This window comes from Ranitomeya variabilis, chromosome 1 (genome assembly GCF_051348905.1).
Source record: "Ranitomeya variabilis isolate aRanVar5 chromosome 1, aRanVar5.hap1, whole genome shotgun sequence".
Classification (NCBI taxonomy): domain Eukaryota; kingdom Metazoa; phylum Chordata; class Amphibia; order Anura; family Dendrobatidae; genus Ranitomeya; species Ranitomeya variabilis.
The window spans coordinates 816,417,389-816,442,498 of record NC_135232.1 but is presented as its reverse complement, the minus strand read 5'-3'; the positions used below and the strand labels follow the sequence as shown (position 1 = coordinate 816,442,498).

The 25,110-nt window shown below is 43.1% G+C and overlaps 1 protein-coding gene across 2 annotated transcripts in view; it reads left to right on the top strand.

Annotated features, from left to right (window-relative positions):
* The window catches only part of RASGEF1B (RasGEF domain family member 1B), a 659,413-nt gene that overhangs the window by 629,854 nt on the left and 4,449 nt on the right, over positions 1–25,110 (top strand). For both annotated transcript variants that reach the window (XM_077274616.1, XM_077274625.1), the window contains 12 exons: positions 5,073–5,255; positions 7,077–7,199; positions 7,553–7,690; positions 9,633–9,845; positions 9,927–10,001; positions 12,218–12,313; positions 12,398–12,500; positions 15,798–15,877; positions 16,857–16,952; positions 19,339–19,434; positions 19,598–19,721; positions 23,602–23,674. In XM_077274616.1, the coding sequence (XP_077130731.1) occupies positions 5,073–5,255; positions 7,077–7,199; positions 7,553–7,690; positions 9,633–9,845; positions 9,927–10,001; positions 12,218–12,313; positions 12,398–12,500; positions 15,798–15,877; positions 16,857–16,952; positions 19,339–19,434; positions 19,598–19,721; positions 23,602–23,674 (1,400 nt within the window). The remainder of the gene's footprint in view (positions 1–5,072; positions 5,256–7,076; positions 7,200–7,552; positions 7,691–9,632; positions 9,846–9,926; positions 10,002–12,217; positions 12,314–12,397; positions 12,501–15,797; positions 15,878–16,856; positions 16,953–19,338; positions 19,435–19,597; positions 19,722–23,601; positions 23,675–25,110) is intronic.

Sequence of the window (25,110 nt, the reverse complement as noted above, 5' to 3'; positions counted from 1 at the left end):
TTCCTGTAAAGCACCTGAAGGGTTAATAAACTACCTGACAGCAGTTTTCAATATGTCTAGGGGTGCTGTTTTTAAAATGGTATCACGTTTGGGGGTTTCCCAGTATATGGGATCCCTAAAGTCACTTCAAACATGGATAAGTCCCTAAAAAAATAAATTTTGTAAATTTCCTTGAAAAAAATGAAAAATTGCTGCTACATTTTTAAACCTCCTAAAATGCTAACAAAATAAAATAACATTTTACAAATGGTGCTGATGTAAAGCCGACATGTGGGGAATGTTATTTATTAATGGTTTGCTGTGGTATGACCATCTGGATTAAATGGATAATCATTCAAATTTAGAAAATTGCTAATTTTCTTTCCTTTTTTTCAAATTTTTGATATTTTTTATAAATAAACACAAAACATATTGACCTAAATTTACCATTATCATAAAGTACAATGTCACGAAAAAACAATCTCAAAATCACTGGGATTTATTGAAGCATTGCAGAGTTATCACATAAAGTGACACTGGTCAGATTTCAAAAATTTGGCTCCGTCACTAAGGGGTTAAAAAAAAACAAAAAAAACCTAAAGGTGGACAACCCCTCAAGTACATCTGAAGCTGGATAATAATGGTTTTCAGTCTTGTATATTGGATTTATGTCTAGGTATATAATTAGATTGCTAGCATTGCTAATTTGGCTTTCCATGAGATACAGTGCACTGTTGTCAGTATCCAATTTATTAAAATTTAGGATTTTTGTGTGTAAGATTAATTTAATATCTGTGCACCAGGTAGTCAGATCTTGTTATCCGTCAGTGGCACAGGGTAGTCGGATCTTGTTATCCGTCAGTGGCACAGGGTAGTCGGATCTTGTTATCCGTCAGTGGCACAGGGTAGTCGGACCTTGTTATCCGTCAGTGGCACAGGGTAGTCGGATCTTGTTATCCGTCAGTGGCACAGGGTAGTCGGACCTTGTTATCCGTCAGTGGCACAGGGTAGTTGGATCTATTTTTCCTTCAGTATCGATGTGTGGACTTGATACTACTATTTCCGCACACGCTGGCACTTCACAATACATAACCACTGATATTATTGTATTTTGTTTTTAGTATTTTACTAGTGTTCGGCAGTCTGGTCCCATTGTGTTGTCAGCTGAGGAATGAGGACGGCTTCTGAGTGCTGTCACAATGACTCTGGTCCTGTCTAGACAGGAGGTTGTTGGTGGAGGTTAGCAAACTGCTTACTTCAGCTGAAAAGATCCCCATTTCTTTGTATGTCCTGTTAACGTGTGCTGCACCTGTAATTCATTTCTTGCCACGTGAATCTACAAGGAACTGCCAGTGCCTGTACAGCTGTGATCTCCGTTGTTGTGAAACACCAGATTTTTCCAACATGTTCAGGTCCCGGCTTTCCTACCAGGTAGAGAAGGTTGAGAGTCAGGCAAAGTAAATGTATAAGTGGACACCGACTTAGTACCGTAATTGGCCATATGATGAATGTAATTACAGTAAAAAGGCTGCACAATGAAGTCATGGCGGGTTCATGTAGCCGACCATCGTGCCCTTTATAGAATGGCAGGCACATCTGCGTTGTCTTTCATTCATTTCCTTGTGTGCCAGTACTGCCAATGTGTCTTGTGTGTATTTCACAACAGCCAGGAAATTAACTGCAGATAACCCGTGATGGCTGATAAATGTTCAGACACTTATTAACCTAACTCGCTGCTCAAGGTGTGTAGTAATGGGGCACTGTGTGCAGCCTCATTTTGGCCGGCAGCTCGTGTAGCCCATATGGGTTTTTATCCATACTGTCCATCAGAGGTGTTTATTAGGACTTACACTGGGATACATATTTGCCTTCGAGGTCTGCAGGAAATGCCGCTACCCCCAGTGGGAATTATAATGGTACTTATCAGTTATTTTAGGGAGAATTACGGTACTCTTCCGTATGCCCCATTCATTGGTAATCTCTAGTATTTTACCAGAATAGTCGCTGAATACTTTGATAAGTGGAATCGTCAGCCGTGTTCTGCACTTCAATAAGTGGTTTGACCGTGTCAGCTTATATCAACCTGGAGAACGCAGATTGGTTTGACTTGATTATTCCTATAATAGAGCGGAGTGCCAACAAGCGCTTCCTACTTCTATTACTGAGAACTAAGCAGTTTAGCTTGTGTTGCATAAGCTTTCTGTAAATTCCCCTTGCAGGCAAATGCCGCATCCTATATAGTCCCATGGACGGCTGCGTATTCCTGGCCCCTCACTCACTACATTGCTCTCCTAGAGCTCTGAGCAGAGGTGACATTTGCATCCCAAAACATTTATGTCTGAGCATGAAACATATAATGTTTACTGACATCGTCTGGGCTCTGATAGCTCCATAGTCACGCAACCACAGCTGACTAGATGCCTTCAAGTCTACCGAAGAGCTGACCGAATAGCATATATATATATATATGTATATATATATATATTCTAGAATATGCATGTCCCCGTAGTATATGGACAATGATGATTCCAAAATTCGCGGCAGACTGTGCCCGTCGCTGATTGGTCGAGGCAACCTTTATGACATCATCGTCGCCATGGCAACCATTATGACATCTACGTCGATACTGTGCCCGTCGCTGATTGGTCGAGGCCTGGCGGCCTCGACCAATCAGACGCGGGATTTCCATTATGACATCATCGTCGCCATGCTGTGCCCGTAGCTGATTGGTCGAGGCCTGGCGGCCTCGACCAATCAGAGACGCGGGATTTCCAGGACAGACAGGACAGACAGACGGAAAAACCCTTAGACAATTATATATATATATATATATATATATATATATATATATATATATATATATATATATATATATATATAATATTATATTATATTATATTATATTATATTATATTATATTATATTATATTATATTATATTATATTATATTATATTATATTATATTATATTATATTATATTATATTACAAATTTGCAATTTTGTCTGTCTTGCGCAGCTAAGACTGGACATAATTGTAACAGATTTGGTAATTACAGTAGTTTGCTTTTGCCACAGAAGATCTTTTCTTTGGACCTCTGTGTTTTGGTTCCTCTGTTATTCCTCCTCAATACTAATGATTAATTAGTAATAAAATAGTTTTCACACCCCTTTAACAATCTGAGAGGTAATGCCCTGTTGTTGTTTTCTTCATAAATATCCAGGAGGAATAATCGAGGAAATGCACCATGCAGAGTAAGGTCTCATTCAGACATCAATTTTTTTCTGTGCGTGAAACACTGATCGAGGCGAGATTCATCAGTGACTTTCAGCAGTTTCCTCAGATTTTCATCAGACTTTCATCAGTGTTTCATCATTTTTTTTTCACTGTTGAGAAAGTCAACTTTCGTCACCTTTCTCCTCCTTTCCCCTATCAGTCAATGAAAAATGGATGGCATGTGGCTTTTGGAGTGCATGGATGGCATCAGAGTGCTGTCAGATTTTTTTCACTGACCCATAGACTTGCATTAACGATTGGATCAATATCGAATATATTGCTGTGATTTTGCACAGACCACTCGTTTTGAGGGAAAAATCTGACCTGCAACAGCCCCATAGACTGTCACAGTACGAGTGCTATCCATGAAAACCTGGCATGGGCCCAAATTCTGCTTTCAGTCAGGCCAGTAATTGGGGAACAGGCCTTTCTAGGAGCACTTGTTCCTGACTATCGGGTTAGCAATCACCTGATTAATAAGCAAAAATTTGTTGGGTGTGATGATTTTTAAGCGGGTTTCAAATTCATTGTTAGCAGCACATCATCCTGTGGAACCAGAGGATGTGCTGCCCATAACATGACTCTGTAGGCACGGAACATTTGTCTTAATGATCACCCTGTGTGCGTGGTATTTTGGGTGGCATGTCTAAATCGGACATGAAATGACCGCTGTAGCCTACAAGTAGCCAGCCGCAGTTGACACGTGTAAACCATCATTATGACAACATGGCTATTGATGAACAATATATGTATTATTGCTAAATCAGACAAGTCAGGAGAGATAAATGAAAATGCTCCCTAATGCATGGCTCAGACATGCTGATAAGGAGTTATTGGGATTTTGGTGGCTAATGTGTAATGTTTAAACCCATTTTAATAAGATTATTCTGATAAGCCATCTCCCATGAGGAAACAAACAATGGGAATGAGTATCTGTCTCTTTTTGGTTTTGCACTACTAATTGCCGGTCAGACTGCCTTACTCTGTTCCCAGCTGTCTTCTGATCCTATGTCCTGTTTCTTCTATTTCTAGCTGCACACTTGGCCCTGAATCTGTGTCTGGCCATAAAGAAACAGTTGGGCTCATTATATTCTGACACGTCTGTGCTGCGCTAAGAAGAGACACGTGCGCTATTTAGACCTCGTCTCACAGCTGAGCAGATGTGAAACCCTACTTGGTGTTTTCAGCCTTCCTCTTATTTTAATGCAAATTTCAGATTGTAGGGCTATCAACAGGGGCTGGAGTCCCGGCAGTTCCACAGTTGTGCCGAGTTCTGGACTTTGGATCCTGCCAATTGTTTACTCACTGAGCCATATAATTCCTGATTAGGTCTGAATACCTCTTTTGTTAGGCTTTGCTGCCAGAAGCTAGAAGTGTGTGAGTAGTGCCTTTTTGTCCCCAGGAATCCAGCTAATAACTTAATAGTTTCCCCTCCACCATGCTTCATTGTGGCATTCTTTGTTGAGAGATGTGCCCTACAGATGGAGGAAAGTACTTAACTGCAGGCTGTCTCTTCACTCCTAGTTCCTGTGATCAGATGTCTGCTTTCTGGTATTGTCCACCATCCAAACTCAGCTTCTTTAAGATAACAGCATCACAAAAGGGGGTGGGGGGCTGCATCTGTTCTTTTAGGAATGAGAACAAGGAGTGCCAAGGGATAGATGCTAATGCACATTGGTCTGTTTTCTCAATTTTTTTGTTGCCTCAGGCTTTTTTTCCCTGTGTATGTTCTGAAATGCTAAACTCTTTGGCTTCAAAGAAGAATAAAGTCAAAGTAAGAGAACATAGTTTCTATATGTATTATATTTTTTTTTTATAGGAAAGAATGCCACAAACTCCAAGTTTGGTAGCCATGTTTGACAGCGGGACTTTCAACAGGAGTTTGTATCAGTCCAAAGAAGAGAGTTGTTCTGATCTGTACTACCAAGATAACAACTTGCTGTCTGGATCCCTGGAAGCCCTCATCCAGCACTTGGTGCCTAGCGTTGATTACTATCCGGATGTAAGTTGAAGCCGGACCAAAATAAATCTGTTGTCAAGCATGCATTTTCACACTGACATTCTTCTTTTCAGCACAGGAAACATGAAGATAACTTATCTCTGTAACACTTGGGCGGGCAGACAGAAACATTTACTGGCTGTGTGTATGGCTTTTCCATTCCTACACCACATAAATAAAGCTGCAATACCATCATTTTCACTAGATTGTGAAAGCACTTTATAGAGGTTATGGGCAACAAAGCATCTTGCCTGTGTCCAGTAGGAAAACTGGTAGCTAATATGACCATGGTAATATCTTGTCAAGTTGTGTCACAAATTTGGGCAGCTGGTCAAAATGGGTGACAGCCAAACTCCTCTCAGGCTGATGTGTAGGTGATCATCAGTTTGTTCCCTGGACAGGAATGGGAGAAAGTCACCGATAAACCCTTCTGGTTGTGGCATGTTGTAAGTGATGATAAAATGATCAGGACTGTTGAAATCCAACGTGTGACCCTTCTTTCTGATAACATATGCTGTCAGGGGAAGAGTCAGAACACCCATATAAATTAGATGGTCAGAAGTCCTGGTGTTGACCAATATTCGTCTAAATGGCCACTTTATCTGATTAAATTTGCCTACACATTTGATTATTAAGTCGATTTTATATGCTCAAGGTAAAGTGTGCAGTATGAATTTACACGGGGGGGGGGGGGGGACACATCACTGGTGCAAGAGGCCCATGTACTTTTATTGCACTGGGGCCTTTTTCTGTCAGTCCACCACTGAATTTATATGTACTTTTTAAGGCCCCAATACACCGAAGACTAAAGTCATCGAAATACTCTGTTTATGGGGTCCACCAGTTTCCAATGATGTTAGGGATAGAAGGATCCACTCAGCAATATTGTGTGAGTAGAATCACAATAACAGTGCTCTCGGGATCACAAATTGAGTGTAGCTAGGAAAGTATCCCTTAAATTAAAAGGTAACTTTTACTGTAACATTAAAATCAGGACAAAAAGACACAAACCCGTGTTTAAAGTGCTCGTGTATACCAGTGTTCAAGTTAAGAAATGCATTGGTCTCACCATTGTAGATGATATACTTTCACATGGGGTCCATCAGGTCCTGGGCAGGGGAAGGATCTGACCGGGTAATGATTTCTGACTCCCTGTAGTGCCCCTGTATAGCTTCTGTCCTTACAAGGACAGGCCCCAAGTGTGCCCTTGTATGGACATCCCACCATCCACAAATAATTATATTTCCCTACGCGTTTTTTCCCCATTCCTGGGGATTCATCAGGGGAACAGCTCAAATGAATATTGTGAGATTTAGAGGTCTATCCTCAATATGGGGTCCTGCAATGGCGGGAACTCCCTAAAGCCGCTATGGCTGTCTGTGTCTCAGACTACATATGGGTAGGGAGTCAGAAATTATTACCCGGTCAGATCCTTCCCCTGCCCAGGAACTGATGGACCCCATATGAAAGTATATCCTCTACAATGGTGAGACCAAACAGTTTTTTTTTAACTGGTATACAAGCACTTTATACATGGATAGAAGGATCCATCCTGCTGAATTTTAGCGTCCAATCCTTCGTTCTCTCTAGAGCCAAGCCAGCTGCCAAGATGCTTGGCAGCAGCTCTCTCATAGAGAAAATGGGAATGCTTGCCTGAGTAGAGCAGTCCTGTGTATGAGCGACTTTGGAGAGGTGGCTATCATGGAAATGATCAATGTCTATGTGGACCTTTCCATGTAGACTTTGGTACAGTTTGTGCATGCTTTGTTTTTTGATAAGATTTATGCATGTCTAAACATTCTTTTTGTTTTTTTTCTCCCTCAGAGGACGTACATCTTCACCTTCCTCCTCAGTTCTCGCCTTTTCATTCATCCTTTTGAATTGATGGCTAAAGTCTGTCATGTTTGTGTAGAGCAACAAAGGCTAAATGAACCAGGATCTGATAAGGTAAGAGATGACTCCTGGGTCTCTGACTGGTTAAACAATAGTTAATTGTCATTTGCTTTAGTACTTGGCATCCATGGAAAGTCTCAGAGATTGATTTGGGTAATCTGGGAAACCAAGCCACTGTCAAAAGTTTCTAGAAGTAGTTTGTCCCCCTTTCGCATTTATTTAATAAGTATATTGATGTAAGAGAATATAGCTCTACAGCTGAGCAGTGAGAGAATTCCACAAGAGTTGATTGTGGAATTTATACATTTGTATTATATTTTTGAATGTATTTGAATTTATACATTTACTGTATGTGCCATGTGTGACTTGTGTAATTTATTATAATGTGCATATATTTTCCTCCACAGACTCACATGAAAAAGATTGCTCCGAAAATCCTTCAGCTGCTGACAGAGTGGACCGAGACCTTCCCTTACGATTTCCGAGATGAGCGGATGATGAGAAATCTTAAGGACACAGCTCACCGCATCACGCATGGAGATGAGGTATGTACACAGTTTTTTTGGGGGGGGTTTAATTGTTGCACCGCAGGCGTATAATCGAGCATGGCTTGGCAAGATCACTTTATCACTCTCAATATTTTTGTAAAGGCAAATCAGTAACCATGTGTCGCTGCACTGAGCTGAATGCAGTGTATAATGCCTGACTCACAACAGATGGCTCCATTGAGATCACAGAGACCTCCATAACCTTGCTTCTGTCATGCTGAACCACTTCATCACATGAGTTCCTTGCCTGTTGGAAAACTCTGCTGTACATTTTCCTTTATAAACTATTTTTGTTTTGTAGAGAAAAAAAACCCTAACAACCAATGCCTGACATATGTGGTTTCCTCTTGGAAAATGGTTAAAGTGCACCCACTGTATTTGTGTGTGACCTGATGTATGTTGGGGAATATTTTCACAAAATTAGAACAATTCAGCTCATTATTTTGAAGAATATGTTTCATGTATGTGAAATATGCATCCACAAATAATGTTCACATTACTTTACATTACTTTCGTGTAAACTAGGAAAACTCCCAATGTGTATGAATCTGAAAAAGCCCCAGTGGCCAGTGTGAGAATTGCAAGGTTACTAATTATGTTTTTAATAAAGATTGTGAGATGGGAAAAAAACACATTTCTCCCAATAATGTTAACACTGCATGCAAGACAAAAACCTGATTCTGAACACTAGGTCATTTTCTGATGTTGCATTCCATTTAAATGTATACAATGGAACCTTGGCGTATTTTATAGACTGGTATCTGGCAGAGGCATCCGTTTATCTTGTACGTCCTTCTATTTACCATGGATGTGATATTGGATGGCATCGATAGAAATCAGTTTATTCATGCCACTGGGGCTTTACAGACTGTATGCTGGCGGAGATAAATGACTGCGTCACTGCTACTCAACAGCAGTTAATGGGTAAACCATTTCCCGACATCTTGTCTTTGCTATGGGTATAATAATTAGACAGGAATGTAATATAGGAATACTTCATTCAGCTTGGAAGTAGAGGATTGTACTGATTAGTGCATTACACAAAAGACTATAAAATGACTTGTCAATTGGCCAATGACCTGCCGAGTGCACAGTAGGCATCACCCAGCGGTGCCTTCTTTACAATGTGGGCCCAGCTCCATGAATAATTACACTTACTGCTGTTAGAAAGCAATCCCATCATATAATTCATTCAATTTGATCTGAATGGTCCTATTTTGCACACAAAAACCCTTGTGAAAACAGGCTTTGTTTGTTTTTTCATCATTTTGGGCAAAGAGCGCACCCTGTGATCGCTGCACTGTGCAGCCCATCCTTGTGGGACAAATGGCATTTAAAACCATTTGTGCTGATAAATACTTGCTGGAAAAGTTCTTGTATTGTTAAGAATGCAGTGATTGTATCTGAGCGGGCAAGCACGCAGCAAAACAGGTGGATGGTTCACTGTGGATCAGTCCAGGGTTCAAAGAAGTGACGTTTCTAAGCGGAGACTAACAGTGCCAGGAATGTCTTTTTTCGGTTTCAATACAATCAGTGTTTTATCAGCAGGAGATTATTACTACAGGACAACTGGCCTCGAGCCTCCTAGTCTAACCATCCCTTCCACCACTGATTGGCTGCTCTCTGTCACTATACATTGGTTGCTTTCTGTGTACAACCAGTGATGTGGGCGGGGTTACACAGGGCTCAACATCTGAACTCTGCTAGATCTGCAGCAGAGAACTGTGACTAACATAACTGCTGCACTCTGTAAACTGTGATACATCATTGGAATCTGGATCTCTTCCTCCACATTATGCTGCTGTCAGATTACATAGCAAAAACTTTTTGATAGATTCCCTTTAAGAGGAAGACCTGATTATGCCCAGTGTCTATTGATTTCTATTAGTTTACACTGATTTACATTAGGTGTGTTTTTGTTTTGTTTTTTCTCACCTAGATGTACAGGAAAAATGTTCAGCAGATAATGCAAAATCTTATTCGGAAGCTAGCAGCATTGAGTCAGTATGAAGAACTGATCGCAAAAATCAACGCCCAAAGCGCTGATCGCATGGCTATCTTAAAGAGCAAGCCGCAGTCCATACAGAGGGACATCATGAGTATCTGTAGTGACCCTTATACATTAGCTCAGCAGCTGACCCATGTAGAGCTGGTGAGTAATGGGTGCATGCCATGGCACGCTGACGGGTTGTAGTCCTCTGATGTAGCTTTTACATTGCTGCCTGTGTTACAGGAGAGGCTAAGTTACATCGGGCCAGAAGAATTTGTGCAAGCTTTTGTACAGAAGGACCCATTGGATAGAAATGAGGTAATGTATCATCTCTCTATGTATCATCTCTCTATGTATCATCTCTCTATGTATCATCTCTCTATGTATCATCTCTCTATGTATCATCTCTCTATGTATCATCTCTCTATGTATCATCTCTCTATGTATCATCTCTCTATGTATCATCTCTCTATGTATCATCTCTCTATGTATCATCTCTCTATGTATCATCTCTCTATGTATCATCTCTCTAGTATCTATATGTTTATCTACTATCTATCTAGTATCTATCTAGTATTCAATTCAAGTCAAAGCAGCTTTATTGGCAGGACCAAATAAACATTCGTTTTGCCAACGCACATGTACAGTAGGGAGTAGGGACTGTGGGGATAATGGGTAGGGACTGTAGGAACGATGGATGGGGTACAGGGTGGGGGCTAAGGAAGTCCATGGCATATCATGGTTGTCTTTCTTGTAGCCTATGCATGCGCTCACATACTGCGCTGCTATCTCCACCGCACTCTCTTCTTTCCCCAGCAGGATATAGGTTTTCTCTTCCTCCTTAATGGAGCTGAAATCCGGGAAGAGATCGCATAGTCTCCTAAAGCGAGTGTCCCTCACTGCTGAGTATTTGGTGCAGTGTAGCAGGAAGTGGGTCTCCATCCTCCAGGTCACAGTGTAGGCACAGTCTGTCTTCCCTGGGCTTGTAGCTCTTTCTGTGCCGGCTAACCTCGATGGCCAGACTGTGGGTCTATACTGGCTCAGGATCTGGCGGTCTCTGGAGTCCAAGAATTTCTCCAGATATAGAGCCAATGAGTAGTTTCTCTGTAGACTCTGGTACATAGTCAGTTTCTGTGAGATGCTGATTTAGTTCTTCCAGTCCCTGACGTACCTCTCCTGCCCCTCGTCTACTATCTTCCTGATTTTGGCTTTTTTCAGGTTGGTTTTGGGTGAGCTGTTCCAGGGGTCCTGGTTTGTGGGGACCACTTATATGTAGCATGGCTTTATGGTGATAGGAGCTTGGATTGCTACTCTGTAGGTGGGCTTGGAAGGACAGTGCCCGCTTCAGGACTTCTAGGAGCAGTGGGAATCTGCCCTGCTCAGCCCGACAGGCACTGTTGGTGATGCTCCGATGGACCTGGAGAAGGTGTTTACAGAATTCCAGGTGGAATATTTCTGTTGGACTGGAATCCCACTTTGACTAGTCTGGGTATGTGTGAGGGCCCCAGACAAGATTGGGGTGATTATGGCATCAAAGATTTTTAGCCAGACCCTCACTGGCAGCTTCAGATGGTAGAGTTTCCTTCGGACGGCGTAGAAGGTTTTGAAGGCCGTGTCCTTCTGTGTCACTATGGCTTGTTTGAAGCTCCCTGGTTAATTTCCAGGCCAAAGTAGGTGTATTTGTCCGTTCCTGTAAGAACGCAGTTGTTTAGCACAAATGGGAGGTTCGATCTTGGCTTTCTCCTTTGGAACCCCATGATAGTGGTTTTCTTTGCATTGATTGATACGGACCATGTGGAGCTGAATTTCTCCAAGATTTTCAGGTTTTATTGGATACCTTTCTCAGTTGGTGACAGCAGCCGTAGGTCATCTGCATACAGCAAATATTTCACCTGGGCATCATGGAGGGTGAGACTGAGAGCCGTGGAAGATTGCAGAGCAGTGGCCAGCTCATTGATGTAGATATTGAAGCGCGTTGGACTTGGGGTGCAGCCCTGTCTGACTCTGCGGCTCTGCTAGAAATCAGCCGTTCTTCTACCGTTCACTCATGCTGCAGCTGTTCTCTGTGTAGGAGCTTTTGATGACATCATAGGTCTTTCCTCCTATTCCGCTCTCCAGCAGTTTCAGTAACAGGCCCGGGTGCCATACTAAGTCAGAAGCATTTCTAAAATCCACAAAACAAGAGTACATCTTCCCATGCTTAGTGTTATAGACGTGGCTCTGAATGAGGCTGTGCATGGTGTAGATGTGGTCAGTAGTGCGATGGTTTGGCATGAACCCTGCTTGGATTTTGCTGAGGACATTATGCTTGGTGAGGAAATTAAGGATCCTCTTGTTCAGGATGCTGTTGGAACAGTTTCCCCAGATTGCTGTTGACACATATGCCTCTGTAGTTTGCAGGATTGTACCTGTCCCCACTCTTGTACCTAATGAGGCTCTACACCCTATATTCACTGCTTTTTACTATATTTTTATCTATCTTTCTATCTATCTATCTATCTATCTATCTTGATTATAAAAACTTTTATTTACAGAACTGTTTCAGTGACCGAAAAAAGCCTCGTAATTTAGAAGCTTATGTGGAGTGGTTCAACCGACTCAGTTACCTTGTGGCCACAGAGATCTGCATGGTAAGCGCCTGCTTGGGTTGTTATATTGACCGCTTCCCTTTTAGGTGGAGTGTGAAGAACTAATTGGACTTTCTTTCTCTGTAGCCTGTTAAAAAGAAACACAGAGCCCGAATGATTGAGTTCTTCATCGATGTAGCTCGGGAGTGTTTCAACATCGGAAATTTTAACTCTTTAATGGCAATAATTTGTAAGTATATCAGTTGGTAAATACGAAAAGCTCCAACATTGCTGTTCTGTTTATATGTTTATATGTTTTGTCAGAAACCACAAAATTTCTTGCAGAATAGAAAACACAAGGCATTATGTCAATGTAGCAAGAATCTTCCTTCCTTGGTCTGCACATGTTCTGTCCTTTTGAGCCTCTTTTAACTGCTTCACATTTGGATGCTAAGCAGTTAAAATAAGTTACCAGACCATTGGGCAGGCAACTTGCCCTTGGAAGATGCTCACTATTCAATTTTTCCCTAAAAACCACCAGAAAAGACACTTCAGGAAAAACAATGACAGTGTTTTCTTGAAGCATCTTCTGCTTGTCTAAAAGACAGTGTTCATGAAACGTGGACAAGGCACGGCCACAGGGCGAGGGGTACAGGAGCAATAAACAGACACTCACAAAGATTAGATATTATATTAATATTTATTAACCCGTTTTTAAACAAAGGAAAGGATGGTAGGTAAACAGTGTATAAGCAGCAAATACACTCGCCGGCCACTTTATTAGGTACACCTGTCCAACTTCTTGTTAACACTTAATTTCTAATCAGCCAATCACATGGCGGCAACTCAGTGCATTTAGGCATGTAGACATGGTCAAGACAATCTCCTGCAGTTCAAACCGAGCATCAGTATGGGGAAGAAAGGTGATTTGAGTGCCTTTGAACGTGGCATGGTTGTTGGTGCCAGAAGGGCTGGTCTGAGTATTTCAGAAACTGCTGATCTACTGGGATTTTCACGCACAACCATCTCTAGGGTTTACAGAGAATGGTCCGAAAAAGGAAAAAAATTCCAGTGAGCGGCAGTTCTGTGGGCGGAAATGCCTTGTTGATGCCAGAGGTCAGAGGAGAATGGGCAGACTGGTTCGAGCTGATAGAAAGGCAACAGTGACTCAAATCGCCACCCGTTACAACCAAGGTAGGCCTAAGAGCATCTCTGAACGCACAGTGCGTCGAACTTTGAGGCAGATGGGCTACAGCAGCAAAAGACCACACCGGGTACCACTCCTTTCAGCTAAGAACAGGAAACTTAGGCTACAATTTGTACAAGCTCATCGAAATTGGACAGTAGAAGATTGGAAAAACGTTGCTTGGTCTGATGAGTCTCGATTTCTGCTGCGACATTCGGATGGTAGGGTCAGAATTTGGCGTAAACAACATGAAAGCATGGATCCATCCTGCCTTGTATGGAACATCTTTGGGATGTGCAGCCGACAAATCTGCGGCAACTGTGTGATGCCATCATGTCAATATGGACCAAAATCTCTGAGGAATGCTTCCAGCACCTTGTTGAATCTATGCCACGAAGAATTGAGGCAGTTCTGAAGGCAAAAGGGGGTCCAACCCGTTACTAGCATGGTGTACCTAATAAAGTGGCCGGTGAGTGTACAATGACAGCAGTTACTCTCAATAACACTGACTAAGAGCATGCGCAGGTACACTTAGACAGGATTAGCAGTTTTATATGCAAACAAAATACAAGTCTGTTAACTTTCTATGCGTAAATCAATAACCGACAGTATTGTGCCATGTGCCAGTACTTTAGTGATCATATACTCTCAGCAGTTTTCAAAGTGTCTTACAGAAAAGGCCTTTTCTCCTAATATGTATGTATGTATATATATATATATATATATATATATATATATATATATATATATATATATATATATATATATATATATATATATATATATATATATATATATATATATATATATATATATTCAGACTAGCTGTTTCCAGCCAGCTAACGCTCAGCATGCTCATTGCTATCTAATTAACGCTGCTGGTGATTAAATTAAAATAATGACAACATTCAATAGCGCTTATGCAGGTGGTAAATTAACTTAAAATGAAGTTAATAGCCTCATGTGGTAATGTGGGGGAATGGAGCCTCGTGTGGTAATGTGTGGGGACGGAGCCTCGTGTGGTAATGTGGGGGAACGGAGCCTCGTGTGGTAATGTGGGGGAACGGAGCCTCGTGTGGTAATGTGGGGGGTGGGATTATGTGTGGTAATGTGGTGGGGGGTGGGATTATGTGTGGTAATGTGGTGGGGGCGGGATTATGTGTGGTAATGTGGGGGACGGGATTATGTGTGGTGATGTGTTGGGGGGTGGGATTGTGTGGTGATGTGGTGGGGGGGCGGGATTGTGTGTGTATATATATATATATATATATATATATATATATATATATATATATATATATATATATATATGTATATATGTATATTGTGTGTGTATATATATATATATATATATATATATATATATATATATATATATATATATATATATATATATATATATATATATATATATATATATATATATATATATATATATATTGGTATTGATACATCTTGAAACTGTAGTAGAAGGTCCTTGCTGGGCTAAGTCCATGCCGTCTTGAAGCGCTTAGGGAATGTCGATCTCTCTAACACAGGACTTCCCTAAGTCTAGGTGGCCTAACCCAAGATGCTGCGTACTTGGTTGTCCTCATAAAGTCTCCTTAAGTCAAGCCGAATATCACGACTGAGACACCAACAACAGATCCATTGTCGCACCTCCATGTCCAGACTTTCTCCAAGGATCCTCAGCTTCACTTCCCCAGTGCTCTTCCTTCCACTACTCCCAACCTCCAAAAAAAACTCCTCTGCACTCCAGCTTTGGCCTCTACAGGCCAGATCGTATATTACATCACAGATCTCCAACAATTAACCCTTACAGTGCACATGCCCTAACCCTGCAAAAAAAAAAAACCAACAAACGTGTCAAATGTTAGCTTGGCAGCAGTAAAGGTTTGCCATGTACTTTCAATAGTTATGCCGAATATTCCTACTGCAATGTTAGGTAAATGCACTGGTACTTGAATTACTCTGGTATTCTTAGTCTTTTTCCTTGCTGCTTTCAGAAGTCTGCTGGTTACACCTGGAAGAAGACAGCTATGGATTCTCTGCTGCCAGGCATGCTTTAACAATTCACTGCTTTTGGTAATGGGGAAACCAGCAGAATTCTGAATTTGACATTAGATATTCTGAAACAAGCTAGCCTACTATCCAAAGTTTGTTTTTTGAAAGAAACTCAACATTTGCAGAAGACATTTTGGAGTCTAGTTGAACCTTACTTTATAGGAGTGAAGTGTAGCTACAGTATTATATGCAAAAACTAGTTAGTATATTCCTCTATTCAGTAACGATGCAGTACACGGCCTATGTTGTATGTACATACTGTATATGATATATGTATATGTTTTCTATTTTGTACAGCTGGAATGAACATGAGTCCCGTTTCTCGCCTCAAGAAAACATGGGCAAAAGTGAAGACTGCCAAGTTTGATATTCTGGAGGTATGGAGTGCTTGTGTGATGGCTTTAATGGTAGTAATATTATCTAGAACACCTGCATTCTGTTTTTGCTATGGAGCCTCTTCCTGGTTTACGGATTGGGCCGCTGAAATACAGTTGGATGGGTTTTCGACACCCTGCACACCCACCAATCAGCTGATATCCGTTCAGCACAGAATAGGAGCTGATCTGCAGTTCTCGGCAGTGGGTGCTACAAATTGTATGTAGCTGTGTTGTACCCCTCTGTTCTCTGTGTACGTCTGGCGGCCAGCGCCCACCAGAGCTAATCGCAGCTGACCATGGGTGTGCCAGGTGTCGGACCCGCACTGACCTGTTATTGATTAACTATTCTAAGGGTACTGTCACACAGTGCCATTTTCATCGCTACGACGGCACGATTCATGACGTTCTAGCGATATCGATACGATATCGTTGTGTCTGACACGCTACTGCGATCCGGATCCCCGCTGAGAATCGTACGTCGTAGCATCGTTTGAAACTTTCTTTCGTCGTCTAGTGTCCCGCTGTGGCGACATGATTGCATCGTGTGACACAGGTTGTATACGATGTGCGCACAGTAACCAACGGCTTCTACATCGCAAATACGTCATGAAATTATCGCTCCAGCGCCGTGCATTGCAACGTGTGACCGCAGTCTACGACGCTGGAGCGATAATCATACGACGCTGCAACGTCACGAATCGTGCCGTTGTAGCGATGAAAATGGCACTGTGTGACGGTACCCTAAGGCTAGGTCATCAATATTAGATGACTGGACAATACCTGTAATATATTATGCTTTGATAAACGTGTATGATACTTTCAGAATTTGAAGTTACCAGCATGAAAGGACATTTTCAATATTGAAATCTTTAAGAGGAGAATTTAGTTACTCAATTCAATATGAATTTACAGATCTCCTAGTAACCTTAGACTTGGTAATCACCATATTAATCTAGATTCTTTTTGTGTCCCTTTACAGCATCAAATGGACCCTTCAAGCAATTTTTACAACTATAGAACAGCTCTGCGAGGGGCAGCTCAAAGGTCCCTAACTGCCCACAGTAACAGAGAAAAGGTATGTTGTCCGAAATGCTGAGCAGACCAGCAGTCTGTGGTATGGATGTATGACAGAGCCATAGAAGAGCGTGATCACACCATGTCCTTTACTTTTGTATTACAAGAAGAGGGAGGTAACATTTCAGGTTTTACAACTGATTTGTAAATGGTTAAACCATCGGTGATGCATGTTTTGACGTCACTGACCAACCAGCCAAATCCATTACAAACTAAAACGCTTTACCTGACTACCAATGCATATGGTATCATTAGCCAAGCATCTTCTTACTTAAATAATCTTGGTTTTGAAACCTCCATTATTCCAATGCTGTAAGGAAGCGTGCCAGAGACGCTACAGTGATTTCACTGCATCTTACTCTGTGGGCCCCACAATGGAAGGAATGTAATTAGAAAGTTCAGATGGATGAGTGTATGTAAACTCCAACATTTCCTGTGTGCGTCCTAAATTTAATGTATTCTTGTGCCTGGTATTGGTAATACTAAGGAGTCTTCTTAAGTTAGTCCATTGGCAAAATTATTTATCTTTTTATTCAGATTGCTTCAATGATCATTAATTCATATATGCACATGTAATATAGCATGCATGTTTAGATGTGTTCCAAGTTTTCACGCTAAATTAAAGGTTATATGCACCACTTTAATTGCTTCTAATATCGTGGCCATTATTTACTTACTGGGAAGGGGATAAGCAAAGGGGCATCTACACATCAAGGTAATCGAGTGCTTGCATTGATATAAGGAATGCTTGGTCATTGGGTGAAATGATCTTTTGTGTAGCGCACATGATCGTAGTTCTTGGTGGTGTATCATCCTGTGTAAACTATAGCAGAACTATAGAAGTCTGTGCGCACTCACTGATCTAGTATAGAATGGTTGTTTGCTTTGCTCTGCATGTGTAAAAGTGTACGGATTAGCAATTGTATCATGCCGCCAGTCAGTGTGTGTAAAAGGATCTTTAGCGTTGTCATCCTTCCCAATTCTAGGCTTTGCTACGGTGTTGGTTATCACTCCCCAATGCAATCATCACAAACCCTGCACACATTGGAATTGGCAGGAAGACCTTGTCTAAAGTTGTAACTGTTATTTCTAAGCCAAGTACCCCTACTGAAAATTTGTCAAAGTACCCCAAAGGCTGTGATCGTGTATGTAGCACATTAACCACTTGGTGTGAGAGAGCACACTTGCCACCCCCCCCCCACGGTACATGTACCACAGTTTGAGAACCTGGGTTGTAGACCAGCTGATATGTGGCTATACCTAATTTAGGTATGTAGTAAGTGTATTCCATATACCATGCCATGGATGGAGAAGGACCCATCCATATTTTATGCTGACATACACATGGGCCCTTTTAGATTAACAGCTTCTCACTTAACAAGCACGTCATCCTGGCAACTCTGCTTTTTCCTAATAAGTATAGTATCCATCTTTTACCAAATGGGTAACAAAAATGCTGTGTCCATGCATTTCTCTCCTGGAGTTTGGAGATCAGCCAAGTATCTCGCTATCCCACATCATTGAGGAGGGGACTGCTCATTGGTGTCTTGCTGACCTTGTTCTTGTACTGAATGTTTAGTATGCAGGTGGATGGTGTGATCAAAGGACCTGTTACAAAATATGCTATTGTAATGGGTTGTACATTTCTATCTATTATCTGGGATGTATTGTTGGACGTGAAAAGGATCCGACAGGTTTTAATAAGTCAGTTGAATTAGAAAAAAAATGGAGAATATGAGGTACGAACTTTTGGGCCTCTGTACATGCCAAGAAAGTGTAAGTTTGCAATTTGGTATTTTAGGAAACTTTTTAATTTACCAAGAAGAAATCCAACTAGAACTGTAGATTTGATGTATGTCTCTTAAAATGGTTGTCCCTTTTCTCCTTTTTACCTGTCAAGCTGTCCCAAATGGCAGGCCAGTCATTCCTAGGCCTATTGTCCCAAATTTGTGCTGCATCCGGTGGTCTTATGACCACTCTCCCTTTCCTTTTCTTCACATGGCAGCCTTGGCGGGAATGTCTGTTTCACAAGTTACCTCTCACTCCTGACCCAGTTTTTGCTCTCTTCTTCGTCGCGAGGAAAGAAATTCTGGAAAGTAGTGTCAAAGCCAAGGGACAACAATGTCTGTCGTGTTGACAGTGCAGGGATGTGAAGACACCATACCACGTGAAAGTCGACATGATGTCACCAGAGCGATACACCGGCAGCACTGCCACATGGCGGCTTATAGAACCTATTTGGAAAGTTGCTTGTACTGCCCCTGAGGAACAGTTGTTTGCTCAGAAGAAAGTTGTGATAAATGATTAATCAACATTTAATACTCATAATTGGATGAAATGAAGAAATGTTTTATTAATACATATTTATTTTCTATTTTTCCCTGTAGATTGTTATCCCATTCTGCAGTTTGCTGATTAAAGACATTTATTTCCTGAATGAAGGCTGCACCAGTCGCCTCCCCAATGGCCATGTGAATTTTGAGGTAAGATTTTGAGTAGCCCCTTTCATTGGGAAGTGACTGTGATGTGTAACGTCCCTATTTTATATGAACGATTCCCCTGAACATGCCAGTTTGTTACATTATGGACTTGAACTCTTTGATCGTAGGTGGAAAATAATGCTTGTCATGTTTTCTTATTCTTCAGAAATTCTGGGAGCTGGCAAAGCAAGTCAGTGAATTTACGGCTTGGAAGCAAGTTGAGTGCCCGTTTGAAAAGGATCGAAAAATTCTGCATTATGTCCTGACTGCTCCTATATTCAGTGAAGATGGTATGTGTTCTTGGAAACACTGACTGCCTCAATTTGTAAAGTATATTTTACTGAATAATACTTTATGGTATCCTAAAACTCATAGCCCCAACCTTGTAATATTCAGTTGTGTATTTTATGTTTCTTCATTGTTCATTACCTATAATCCATATCAAGTAGTACCCTTAATTGTAGATTGATTTCAGCAGGGGCGTAACTACCGCGGTCGCAGGGGTCGCAATTGCGACGGGGCCCGCAGTGCTTAGGGGCCCCTAAGAACTCTGAGCTACAAAATGGGCCGCCGGCCCTTTAAATAAACCTTCTTTACAGGCCCTGGTGCGTGTGCACTCTCTCAGTGCATGCGCGATCACGGGTGGGACTGCACTTGTCACGGCAGCAGAGCCCCTCCACCGCAGAGAGCCGCACACCACTACTATAGCTGCAGCTGCTCTGTGCGCACAGGACCTAGGATGAGGTCACAGGAGGGGAGGAGTCGGAGTCACATGATCAAGGGCTTCCGTGTAGTGCAGGACAGTAGTGCAGTGCTGGTTGTCATCATGCTGGAGGAGGGTAAGCTTTTGTGTGAGGTCAGGAGGGGTTTGTGTGGATGTAGCAGAGCAGTGTGTGTATGAGGTGTACAGAGCGGAGCCGTGTGTGTATGAGGTGTACGGAGCGGAGCTGTGTGTGTATGAGGTGTACGGAGCGGAGCCGTGTGTGTATGAGGTGTACAAGGCGGAGCCGGGTGTGTATGAGGTGTACGGAGCGGAGCCGTGTGTGTATGAGGTGTACGGAGCGGAGCCGTGTGTGTATGAGGTGTATGGTGCGGAGCCGTGTGTGTATGAGGTGTACAGAGCGGAGCAGTGCGTGTATGAGGTGTACGGAGCGGAGCCGTGTGTGTATGAGGTGTACAAGGCAGAGCCGGGTGTGTATGAGGTGTATGGTGCGGAGCCGTGTGTGTATGAGGTGTACAGAGCGGAGCAGTGCGTGTATGAGGTGTACGGAGCGGAGCCGTGTGTGTATGAGGTGTACAAGGCGGAGCCGTGTGTGTATGAGGTGTATGGTGCGGAGCCGTGTGTGTATGAGGTGTACAGAGCGGAGCAGTGTGTGTATGAGGTGTACGGAGCGGAGCCATGTGTGTATGAGGTGTACAAGGCGGAGCTGGGTGTGTATGAGGTGTACAAGGCAGAGCTGGGTGTGTATGAGGTGTACGGAGCGGAGCCGTGTGTGTATGAGGTGTACGGAGCGGAGCCGTGTGTGTATGAGGTATATGGAGCGGAGCCGTGTGTGTATGAGGTGTACGGAGTGGAGCCGTGTGTGTATGAGGTGTACAAGGCAGAGCTGGGTGTGTACGAGGTGTACGGAGCGGAGCCGTGTGTGTATGAGGTGTACAAGGCGGAGCTGGGTGTGTACGAGGTGTACGGAGCGGAGCCGTGTGTGTACGAGGTGTACGGAGCGGAGGCGGGTGTGTATGAGGTGTACGGAGCTTAGCCGTGTGTGTACGAGGTGTACGGAGCGGAGCCGTGTGTATGAGGTGTACGTAGCGTAGCCGTGTGTGTACGAGGTGTACGGAGCGGAGCCGTGTGTATGAGGTATACGGAGCGGAGCCATGTGTGTACGAGGTGTACGGAGCGGAGCCATGTGTGTACGAGGTATACGGAGCGGAGCCGTGTGTGCAAGGTGTACGGAGCGGAGCCGGGTGTGTACGAGGTGTACGGAGGGGAGCCGCATGTGCAATGTGTACGGAGCTCAGCCGCGTGTGTAGGAGTAACTATGTGTGGCCATTATACTGTAGGCAATATCATGTGTGGCCAATTGTACAGTATGGAGCATCATGTGTGGCCATTGTACAGTATAGAGCACTATGTGTGGCCATTGTACAGTATGGACAGGGGCGTAACTACCGCGGTTGCAGCGGTCGCCACTGCTAAATGCAATGACGGAGGAGAGAGCGTCTACAGACGCTCCCTCTCCCATCATTCCCCGCTCTGCCTCTGACACTGCAGGTGCGCGATGACGTCATATCATCGCGCACCTGCTGTGTCCCGGGCAGACTGCAGCCGAGCCTGAGATCGGAGCAGGAAGCAACGCTGGCAAGAGGAAAGGTAAGGAGAGTGTTTTTTTGTTTTTTTACTGGACTGTGGGGGCATTCTCGGGGGGGCGAGAGATGCGGGCTGTGCTGTATATACCACTGTGCGGGCTGTGCTGGATAGACCACTATGCGGGCTGTGCTGGATAGACCACTGTGCGGGCTGTGCTGGATAGACCACTGTGCGGGCTGTGCTGGCACCCAACACCATATTGCAGTGCAGGAGATTCCTCCTGCACAGCAACAGTCGAGGCGTATCTAGGGGAAGGGGGCAGCCGGGGCACGTGAGAGACAGGAAGCAGCTCCAGTCATCACGATGAGACAGCTTCTCAATCTGTTTTTTCCCCCTCATACATCTCATGTACCTCTGAATGAGATCGTATTTAAGAGAAAGCCAAAATAACCCCGGGACAGAAGGCGAGAGCAGGGGGGAGGTGCGGGACAGAGCCGCTTTAGTCAGGAGAAGCTGAGGAGCTGCAGCCGGTTTACATCAGCCACCCCTGTACCAGAGAGGAGATTGTGAGTTGTGTATATGAGCTGGTATCTCTGGTGTGTGTGTTTGTGTGTGTGTGTGTGTGTGTGTGTGTGTGTGATATCTGTAGTATGTGTGTGTGTGATATCTGTAGTGTGTGTGTGATAACTGTAGTGTGTGTGTGATATCTGTAGTGTGTGTGTGTGTGTGTGTGTGTGTGTGTGTGTGATATCTGTAGTGTGTGTGTGATAACTGTAGTATGTGTGTGATATCTGTAATATGATGTGTGTGTGATATCTGTAGTGTGTGTGTGATATCTGTAGTATGTGTGATATCTGTAGTGTGTGTGTGTGATAACTGATGTGTGTGTGTGTGTGTGTGTGTGATATCTGTAGTATGATGTGTGTGTGTGTGTGTGTGTGTGTGTGTGATATCTGTAGTATGTGTGTGTGTGAGGCAGCGGCGTAACTACCACGGTCACAGCTGCAAGCGGCTCTGGCAGGTCAGGGGGCCGTGTGTCCCCTTGAGCCTGTCTCCCTTATGCTTGTGTCCCCATGTGCCAGTCTCCCTTGCCCATTAGTCCCTGTGTGTCCCCATGTGCCTGTCTCCTATGTCCCCTTGTGCTTGTGTCAGTCTCCTTTGTCATCTTGTGCTTGTGTCAGTCTCCTTCGCCCACTTGTCCCTGTGTGTCCCCTTGTGCTTGTATCCCTTGTGTCAGTCTCTTGCCCACTAGTCCCTGTGTGTCCCCTTGTGCCTGTCTCCCTTGTCCCCTTGTGCTTGTCCCTTGTCCCCGTGTGTCCCCGTGTGCCAGTCTCCCTTGTCCACTAGTCCCCGTGTGCCCTTTGTGTCAGTCTCCCTTGCCCACTTGTCCCCGTGTGCCCCTTGTGTCAGTCTCCATTGTCCCCTTGTGTCAGTCTCCCTTGCCCACTAGTCCCCTTGTAACCTTCTCCCCTGCCTCCTAGCCCCCATGTGTCCCCTTGTGCCTGTCTTCCTTGCCCACTTGTGCCCTCTCCCCTGCCCCCTAGTCACCATTTGCTTGTGTCTTTCTCACTGCCCCTGTATGGAGGGGCTGCATTATACTATGAGGGGGGCTGCATTGTATTCTATGGGGGTTACATTGAATTTTATGGCGGGGGGGGGGGCCCATTTGGAAGTTCGCACCGGGGCCCATAACTTTGTAGTTACGCCACTGGATTTCAGTCTTTTGAAGATGCTTCTGAGAGACCTGCTGTGTTAGTAGCTAGACTTCGATATACTTCAGGATTGTCCATTTTAGCTGATCTTTAGTATAGTATGTGTTCTCTTGAGATTTGTAGACTTCATTGCTTCCTTTTCCGTTTTAGGTCTTTATCTGGCTTCATATGAGAACGAGAGTCCTGAGAATCACATTGAAAAAGACAGATGGAAAACTTTGAGGTGTGTTTCACAGGCCGCACCATGAATCGAGGAAGGGTGCATTTCTGCTACTCCAGATACTCCTATTCCAAAAGAGATTTGGATTCAACAACCAAATACTGACTCCAATTGTGTTTTTAATTCTTATTTATCTTTAAGTTATTCTATTTTGTATGTGTTTGTAATCCTAAAACTTTTATATGTTTAGTGGCGTCTACAGTTTTTAGTGTTTATGCTCCATTTCTATTCTGAGTATATACTTTGTACAACCCCTGGCAAAAATTATGGAATCACCGGCCTTGGAGGATGTTCATTCAGTTGTTTACTTTTGTAGAAAAAAAGCAGATCACAAACATGGCACTAAATCGAAGTCATGTCAGATGGCAACTTTCTGGCTTTAAGAAACACTAAAAGAAATCAAGAACAAAAAATGTGGTAGTCAGTAATGCTTACTTTTTTAACCAAGCATAGGGTAAAGTTATGGAATCAGTCAATTCTGAGGAAAAATTTATGGAATCATGAAAAACAAACAAACAAAAAAACACTCCAACACATCACTAGTATTTTGTTGCACCACCTCTGGCTTTTATAACAGCTTGCAGTCTCTGAGGCATGGACTTAATGAGTGTCAAACAGTACTCTTCATCAATCTGGCTCCAACTTTCTCTGATTGCTGTTGCCAGATCAGCTTTGCAGGTTGGAGTCTTGTCATGGAGCATTTTCTTCAACTTCCACCAAAGATTTTCAGTTGGATTGAGATCCGGACTATTTACAGGCCATGACATTGACCTTATGTGTCTTTTTTCAAGGAATGTTTTCACAATTTTTGCTCTATGGCAGGATGCATTATCATCTTGAAAAAATGATTTAATCATCCCCAAACATCCTTTCAATTGATGGGATAAGAAAAGTGTCCAAAATATCAACATGAACTTGTGCATTTATTGAAGATGTAATGACAGCCATCTCCCTAGTGCCTTTACCTGACATGCAGCCCCATATCATCAATGACTGTGGAAATTTTCATATTCTCTTCAGGCAATCATGTTTATAAATCTCATTGGAACGGCACCAAACAAAAGCTCTAGCATCATCACCTTGCCCAATGCAGATTCGCAAGTCATCACGGAATATGACTATTAACTTTTCTGTATGTAAATCCCATTTCCTTTAGGCGGTTTCTTACAGTTCTTTCACAGACGTTGACTCCAGCTTCCACCCATTCGTTCCTCATTTGTTTTGTTGTGCATTTCCTGTTTTAGAGACATATTGCTTGAAGTTTCCGGTCTTGACAATTTGTCTTCCTTGGTCTACCAGTATGTTTGCCTTTAACAACCTTCCCATGTTGTTTATATTTGGTCCAGATTTTAGACACAGCTGACTGTGAACAACCAACAACTTTTGCAATATAGCGTGAGGGTTTACCCTCTTTTAAGAGTTTGATAATCCTCTCCTTT